Source organism: Myotis lucifugus, unplaced genomic scaffold (assembly GCF_000147115.1).
Source record: "Myotis lucifugus unplaced genomic scaffold, Myoluc2.0 scaffold_1345, whole genome shotgun sequence".
NCBI lineage: Eukaryota > Metazoa > Chordata > Mammalia > Chiroptera > Vespertilionidae > Myotis > Myotis lucifugus.
The window spans coordinates 59,597-67,484 of record NW_005872393.1 but is presented as its reverse complement, the minus strand read 5'-3'; the positions used below and the strand labels follow the sequence as shown (position 1 = coordinate 67,484).

At 64.7% G+C, this 7,888-nt stretch overlaps 1 protein-coding gene across 1 annotated transcript in view; it reads left to right on the top strand.

Annotated features, from left to right (window-relative positions):
- Positions 1-391: 391 nt before the first annotated feature.
- The window catches only part of ITPR3 (inositol 1,4,5-trisphosphate receptor type 3), a gene marked incomplete at its 5' end in the record, with an annotated part of 27,095 nt that continues 19,598 nt past the window's right edge, over positions 392-7,888 (top strand). Inside the window, 11 exon segments of the mRNA XM_023748382.1 lie at positions 392-573; positions 983-1,165; positions 2,002-2,253; positions 2,337-2,481; positions 2,967-3,108; positions 3,781-3,980; positions 5,062-5,191; positions 5,642-5,699; positions 6,575-6,740; positions 7,762-7,786; positions 7,789-7,888. The exon segment at positions 7,789-7,888 is cut by the window's right edge and continues 29 nt beyond it. Of these exon segments, the coding sequence (XP_023604150.1) occupies positions 392-573; positions 983-1,165; positions 2,002-2,253; positions 2,337-2,481; positions 2,967-3,108; positions 3,781-3,980; positions 5,062-5,191; positions 5,642-5,699; positions 6,575-6,740; positions 7,762-7,786; positions 7,789-7,888 (1,583 nt within the window).

The window sequence follows — 7,888 nt, the reverse complement described above, 5'->3', positions numbered from 1 at the left end:
GCCCAGGTGGGCCCGCCCTCCCTGCTGCCCCCACTCTCTCCTTCCTCCACCCCTGTCCAGGGTGGAAAGTTGGCCTCTGCTGGTTGTTAAAACACTGACACGCTCCTGCCTCTGTTGGTAAATTGCCCCCTCTCTGAGGCCCTGGCGTCCCAGCCCCTTCCAGGGTCCTTCCTAACTGGGCCCAGTCTGGCTACAAGAGGGTTGCCGTCTGGGGCAGCCCGAGGCCCTCAGACCCTCCTCCAGTTGCTAAGTCAGTGCCTGTGTTGAGTCAGTTGTTAAATATTTTGAATATCACTTCTGTCCTCGCACCTCCTTTATCCCGACTCCCTGGACCCCACTAGCGTCGCCCCCACCCCTCCACCCCCGCCCCACGCAGGGCTGTCTCTGGTAGCACATCTCCGAGCTCTGGGGAGGGAGCTGCTCTGAGCGCCCCCACCCCTGCTGTCACCCCAGGTTCCTGGACTACCTCTCCGACCTGTGTGTGTCCAACCACATCGCCATCCCCGTCACCCAGGAGCTCATCTGCAAGTGTGTGCTGGACCCCAAGAACAGCGACATCCTCATCCAGACCGAGTGAGCAGGCGCGATGTCCCGGCCACGGCGTCCCACCCACCCAGCCGGCACCCTCCCTGGCTCCCGGCCGCCTCAGAGCTGGGGCCCGGCTGGGTTCAGGCTGGAGCTGGCACCCAGCGCTCTCTGCAGACATGTACCCAGTGCCTGCTGTGTGCCCAGCCCTGTGCTGGTGCGGGTCGGGGGAGGGTAAGGGGGCACAAGAAGGAGCCAAGGCCCTGCCCTCAAGAAGCTCACGGTTTGTTTGGGGTTCCAGCTGGAGGTGGGTCCCCACGGCAGGCAGCTTGGGAGCCTGGCTGGCTCTGGGCCAAGCCCCAGGGGGAGAGGACGGTGTGGCTGGGCCGCTCAGGGCGAGCTCTGGGTGGAGTCGCGCCCTGCCCCGCTCCCGGTGATGGCTGGCCATGGTCTGCAGGCTTCGGCCCGTGAAGGAGATGGCCCAGGCCCACGAGTACCTGACCATCGAGTACTCCGAGGAGGAAGTGTGGCTCACCTGGACCGACAAGAACAACGAGCACCACGAGAAGAGCGTGAGGCAGCTGGCCCAGGAGGCGCGGGCCGGCAATGCCCACGACGAGAACGTGCTCAGCTACTACAGGTGCCCGCCCTCCCCCCGTGCTCTGTGCCCTGTGGCCGCCTCAGGAGGCCGCAGCCCGCCCTGCTGGGGGAGAGCTCCCGCAGCCTCCGCGGGGCCTTCTGCCTCCACCTGCCTGAGCACAGCCTCACCAGGGAGGCTCCCCGAGCAGCACAGGCTGACCCCGAGGCCAGGCTCAGCTCAGTGACAGGCCTGGAAGAAACCCAAACCTGCCTCCACACACGTTTTAAAAACAAGGAGAGTGCGTAACACGTATCAGACGTTCCCTGTCCACCAGGCACTGCTCTAAGTCCTTCACCCATCACTCACCCAAACCTCAAGGCCCCTGTGGGGCAGGGACTACCCTCACCCTCAGTGAAGTTCAGGAGACAGGCACAGAGGTAAAGGAACCTGCCCGAGGGTGCAGAGCTGTGGGGTGAGCACGGAGCCCATGGCAGGTAAGGCAGGGCTGAGGACCAAGCAGAGGGCAGGATGCCACCTGCCAAACAGAGCTTCCTACACCCCCCAGTCCTGCCCTCACCCTGCCCGAGGCTGGTTCCTCACACTCTCCTTGCCACATCCCAGCCTTGCTCTCAGCCGTCCCTCTTCCTACCAACACCTGTCCTGGCTGAGCCAGAAAGCGCTGGCATCCTTAGCAAGTTGGGAGAGATTTGCAAGCACCCGTAAGTCCCGGCATTGTCCATCGCCTCTCGCTCAGAATGTGCCCTTTCTGTGACAGTGGCCGGTGCAGGGTGGAGCCCAAGCCCCTTTGCCACCTTCTCAAGCGTCCCGCAAGCCCAGGCCCTGCCAGCAGCCCTCGCTAGCCCCTGCCAGGCCCTCACCGTGCCCCCCGCACGCAGGTACCAGCTGAAGCTCTTTGCCCGCATGTGCCTGGACCGGCAGTACCTGGCCATCCACGAGATCTCCCAGCAGCTGGGCGTCGACCTGATCTTCCTGTGCATGGCCGACGAGATGCTGCCCTTTGACCTGCGCGCCTCCTTCTGCCACCTGATGCTGCACGTGCACGTGGACCGCGACCCCCAGGAGCTGGTCACGCCTGTCAAGTTTGCCCGCCTCTGGACCGAGATCCCCACGGCCATCACCATCAAGGAGTGAGAGGGGTGGGAGAGGGCGGGCCGGGCACGGCGGGTGGGCGGGCCTCAGGGACCCTCAGCCTCACTGCCCCCACCCCCAGCTATGACTCCAACCTCAACGCCGCCCGAGATGACAAGAAGAACAAGTTCGCCAGCACCATGGAGTTCGTGGAGGACTACCTCAACAACGTGGTCGGCGAGGCCGTGCCCTTCGCCAACGAGGACAAGAACAAGCTCACCTTCGAGGTAGGCAGGACTGCCGCTTGCTGGGCACTGGGCTCGATGCGCCAGGGCTGGGCGGTGGGTCCCTGCCCACTTCCCTCAGCAGCCCAGCAGGCAGGCAGACAGCCTAGATGCCCCAGGAGAGAGGCTTCTGACCTGGGAGAAGGCTGCTGCCCCCAGTCCCCTCCCCTCATCAGCCTGGGCTGGTCACAGGCCACTGCCCGGAGCCACCCCCACTGCCTGCATTTCTGCCCTGTCCCCCCCACAGTAGCCTCCTTGCAGGCCTCTCTTCCTCAGTAACCCCCTGGGGTTGGGCGGCTCTCGTCTGGGACCCTTGGTTCCACCTCCACGCAGCCCCACAGCCATAGAGGAACCTGACCCCATTACACCGCTGGAACCCTGGCTTTCCGGAGCTGGACTGCTTGTCCCGAGGCCCCGCCCATCGTGCCATGGACACGCCCACCGCACTCAGGCCCCGCCCCCGCTCACCGCCCCGCCCCTCTCCGCAGGTGGTCAGCCTGGCGCACAATCTCATCTACTTCGGCTTCTACAGCTTCAGCGAGCTGCTGCGGCTCACACGCACGCTGCTCAGCATCATCGACTGCGTGCAGGGCCCGCCGGCCATGCTGCAGGCCTACGAGGACTCGGGCGGTGAGCTCTGCCCACCGAGCCACCCCGCCCACCCTCAGTGCCTCCTTCTCCTCTTAGCACCAGAAATCCTCTCCCATCAACCACCCCCTCCCCGTGCAGCCCGCCTCCTGGCTCTGCTGTGAGGGGGTGTCTTTCAGCCCAATCCCTTCACCCTAGGCTGGGCCAGCAGGGCCCCCTGCCCTGGGCTGTGGAGACCCCGTGCAGCTTTGTCTTGAGGGAGGAGGGGAGACACCGGCCCTGCCTGGGGAGCTCCCCGTCGGAGGAGGACACAGTCCTGCCACTGGGGAGTGTGAGGAGCGAGGGGGCAGTCTGAGGGACGAGCCACAGCCCTGCCCTTAGGGACACCTCCAGGTGGCACAAACTCGGCTAAACAAACAGAGCACAGAGACGGCACCTGGCTCTTAGTGCTCCCGGTGGCCTCCGCCCCGTGCCCTGCAGCAGCTCACGATGCCACCTGAGAGCTCTCGCTGGTCTCCCCTCTCCTCACCTTGCCTGGCCCTCCCTTTGCCCAGATTTGGCTTCAAGCTCACCTCCCCCAGGGAACCTCCTGGGTTGGCCGGCCCCTTCCTTGCGGGGCTTTGCCCTGCAGCTGATGGAGACGGAGTCAGACAGGTGGGGGGTGTGGGTGGCTGCGTGCACCCTCGGTGACCCCCTCTGTTCTCCACGCCTCAGGCAAGAACGTGCGGCGGTCCATCCAGGGCGTGGGCCACATGATGTCCACCATGGTGCTGAACCGCAAGCAGTCCGTCTTCGGAGCCCCCAGCCTGCCTGCCGAGGCCGGGGCCGCCGAGCCGCTGGACAGAAGCAAGTTCGAGGAGAATGAGGACATCGTGGTGATGGAGACCAAGCTGAAGATCCTGGAGATCCTGCAGGTGCCGGCGGGCGGGCGGGGCGGTGGGAGGTGTCGGGGATGGGCAGGAGGGTGGGCGGTGTGGGGAGGTGGGTGGTGATTCCCCTTAGATCACAGTGTCGCGTGAGGGTCGCTGTGCAGCCCGGGTCCTCACAGTGTGGTCCTGGGACCGGCAGTATCAGCCCCCCACACCCCCTGGGGACTTAGAAACTTAGGTTCATGGGCCCTGCCCAGACTTGGGACCAGAACACGAGGTGGGGCCACAGTCTGGGCTGTGACAGCCCTCCCGGCGATTCTGGCTCCGCCCCCCTGTACAGGTGGGGAAAGGACGGAGGGGACTTTTCCCGGTCACACAGGTTTTGAAGCGGAGCTAGAGATTGGGGAGCCAGCTTCCCGGCGGGCAGACAGTCTTCCCTCCTTGGGTCTCCTCTGAGACGCCCAGCAACACTGGGGAGGGGGCTGTTAGGGGCCTGAGGTGGGAGAAGGACCCTTGCGTTTGCCTTGCTGCCCCCAGAGGATGGGAAGGGAAATGCAGCGACCTTCAGGGCGACCCAGTGTGGGCAGGACCTGCTCAGGGGAGTCAGAGGAGGGGCTCTGACTCTCCCAGGCCTGAGTCCTGGGGTGTGGCCAGACGCTCTGTGCCCCACGAGGATGCAGGCAGTTGGGGTGTGTGCAAACTGTGTCCTCGCTCCCACCCCACAGTGACCTCTGGCCTCCTCACAGTCCCCGGTTTCCCCACCCGCCCCGGGAGACTTAGGGTCCATTTGGCAGGGCAGGGTGGGAGGACACGAGGTGGCCTTCAGACCTGGGGAGCTCCGTTCCCCTTCCTGTTGGTGTCCGGCTTGGGGGAGAGGCCAAGTGGTTTGGGGTCTTGCCTCATTCTGAGAGGAGGTTTAGGAACTGGGCAGAGGGCGCCCTGAACCTCCCTGGGGAGCAGGGTCTTGATTGTTTTGGTCGTGATGTCCCGTGATACCCCCAAAGAGCTGTGCTGAGCCCCCGAATGCTGGAGCTCATTTGGGGTGCCTGTCACCCCCCAGGGCCCCAGGAGCAGGACTGGCTTCCTGTCTCAGACCAGTCCTCACCCCACCTCTCCCCTCCTCCAGTTCATCCTCAATGTCCGCCTGGATTACCGCATCTCCTACCTGCTGTCCGTCTTCAAGAAGGAGTTTGTGGAGGTGTTTCCCATGCAGGACAGCGGGGCCGACGGCACAGCCCCCGCCTTCGACTCCACCAGTGAGCCCACCCGCCTCCCCCGTCCACACAGCTGCGGGCGGAGCCTGGGGGCAGCTCCCACACCTGCCTGTTTCCCAACCTTCAAAGGCCTTCCTCCCCATAGTCTCACTTAATTGCCACAGTGAGGGAAAGGTCAGGAACCATTCCCTTCATTCCTTCAATGAGGCCCACAGAGGGGCAGGAATTTGCCCCGAATCATAGCCAGTCAGGACCTGAGCCAGACCAAGACCCCCAGCCCAGGACTCTGCTCATCCCTGCGGGACAGTGGGCTGCGCAGCCCGTTCCCTGGATGGTTTCACCTCCCCCCAGGGAGGGGCAGGCAGAGCGGCTGCCGCCCAACCAGGTGTAGCAGGGGTGGTTTGGGTGTCTCCCTCTCCCTCACCCCTGTGTTCTCCATCTTTCCTGCACCCGGCACCCACCTGCCCTGTCTCCCCCTCTTCCTCCCTACAGCTGCCAACATGAACCTGGATCGCATCGGGGAGCAGGCGGAGGCCATGTTTGGAGTGGGGTAAGGCCAGGGGTGAAGTGGGGGGTTGTGTGTGGGTTGGGTAGGTGATAGCAACGCAGGCCTGAGACCCCTGGGATGGGCTGCATTTCCCAAGGCCGGGCGGGGCCCCCCTCTGTCATCCCCTGGCTTTCTGCCCTGACCCTCCCTGTCTGCCCAACCCCGGTGACAGGCGACAGTGTGGTCATGGCCCTGCTCCCCGACGGTATTTGTGCCCCTGCACCAGGACGGGCCGGGAGGGACGTTGCTCCCCCGCTGCTGCAGAGGCTGGAGTGGGGCGGGTCGCCCGGAGTGGGGCTCACCCATTTCCGTGCCACACCTTGTGTCTCGAGAAGCCTTTGGGCCCTCTGAGGCGGCATTTATAAATTCGTAACGTAAAGCACGTGAAATGACAGAGGAGCTAGTGGCATGAGATGCAGTCATCAAAACACCGAGGAGAACAAATGTGCGTGCCAGCTACCTCGGCCTGGCTCTGAGCGCCTTAGGCAGCGTTAGGTGACGAGCCCTGCGGGGGCGGGCACCCTTCCTCCAGCAGCGGCGGGTGCCGGCGATGCTCCGAGGTGACGGGGAACACCTGGGGCTCTGTTGATGCCAGCGTCACAAGTGCCGCTCGTTTCTCCTCATTGAAGGAAGAGCTGCATTTTGGTTAGAGGTTGATAGAGATGTTTTCCCCGTCCGTGGTCAAGGCCCCAGCTCCTGTCCATGAATCGCCTCGAAGCTCTGCTTCCGGCTCAATCAAGGGGAGCCCGTGGGACCTGGGTGGGCTGGGGGGGGCCTGTGGTGAGAAAACATCAGTAGTTTTAGCAAATACTGCACGGGGCGCTGGGTCTGCCCGATGGGTGGCCAGGAGCGAGCCAGCCGTGCCCACGCTGCCGCAGGAAGACGAGCAGCATGCTGGAGGTGGACGACGAGGGCGGCCGCACCTTCCTGCGCGTGCTCATCCACCTCACCATGCACGACTACCCGCCGCTCGTCTCGGGGGCCCTGCAGCTGCTCTTCAAGCACTTCAGCCAGCGCCAGGAGGCCATGCACACCTTCAAGCAGGTGCGGCCGCGCAGCCCGGCCTCAGGGAGCGGGGGGTTGAGGGGAATGGGGGGGAAGACCACCTGCGCTGGGCACTGGGGGTTGGCGGTGATGGAAGAGGTGCTCACAGCACGTTTGGGGTTCTCGGCCTTGCTGAGCTCCTCAAGTCTTGGGTACTTGCATCTCTCCTCAGCCTGGCTCAGGGGCCGTCACTTCCTATGATGTGACGGCACTTGGCAGCTGGCGAGCTCTATCTCGCGCGCCTTTGCTAAGTGCTTCACGTCAGGCTGGCGCGCCGTCAGCCCTCACCAGGGCTTCGTTACTGTGACGTGGTGTGGCCTCTGCGGCTCCCTGTGGAGTGGGGCTGGCATTTAACAAGGGCTTGCTGTGTACCAGCCCTGGGTGTTGGCCTTGCGTTTACGGAATTCTGGCAGCAGCGCTGGCAACGTGGTCACTGCCCACGCCTGTTTTACTGAAGGGGTGGGTTGGAGCCAGGGCCTTCCTCCCTCACCCACTGACCCCGAGTGGGGAAGGGGGGAGGGAGCAGCACTCAGTGATGCCAGTACACCCGCCCCGCCCCGCCCTGGTCAGGGTCCTAGTGAACAAGTGACAGGCCGCAGCCGAGGGACGAGAGGCAGTGAGTGACTGAAGCCAGGGATGAGGCAGCTCACGGCAGGGCGTGCAGGGGCTGCAGCCATCGGGGAGGCTTCTCGGAGGCGGTGGGCTTATAAACGTGGAGGGGAATGATGGTGGAGCGGAGACGCCAGGAGCAGAAGCCTGAACAGGACGGGACAGGGTGTCCGTGGGGCAGTGGACCTGGGCCGCCGTCTCACAGGCGGAGCCACAGGATGGGACAGGGTGTCTGTGGGGCAGTGGACCTGGGCCGCCGTCTCACAGGCAGAGCCACAGGACGGGACAGGGTGTCCGTGGGGCAGTGGACCTGGGCCGCCGTCTCACAGGCAGAGCCACAGGACGGGACAGGGTGTCCGTGGGGCAGTGGACCTGGGCCGCCGTCTCACAGGCAGAGCCGCCCCCCCTGCAGGTGCAGCTGCTGATCTCCGCCCAGGACGTGAGAACTACAAGGTCATTAAGGCGGAGCTGGACCGGCTGCGGACCATGGTGGAGAAGTCGGAGCTGTGGGTGGACAAGAGGGGCAGCGGCAAGGGCGA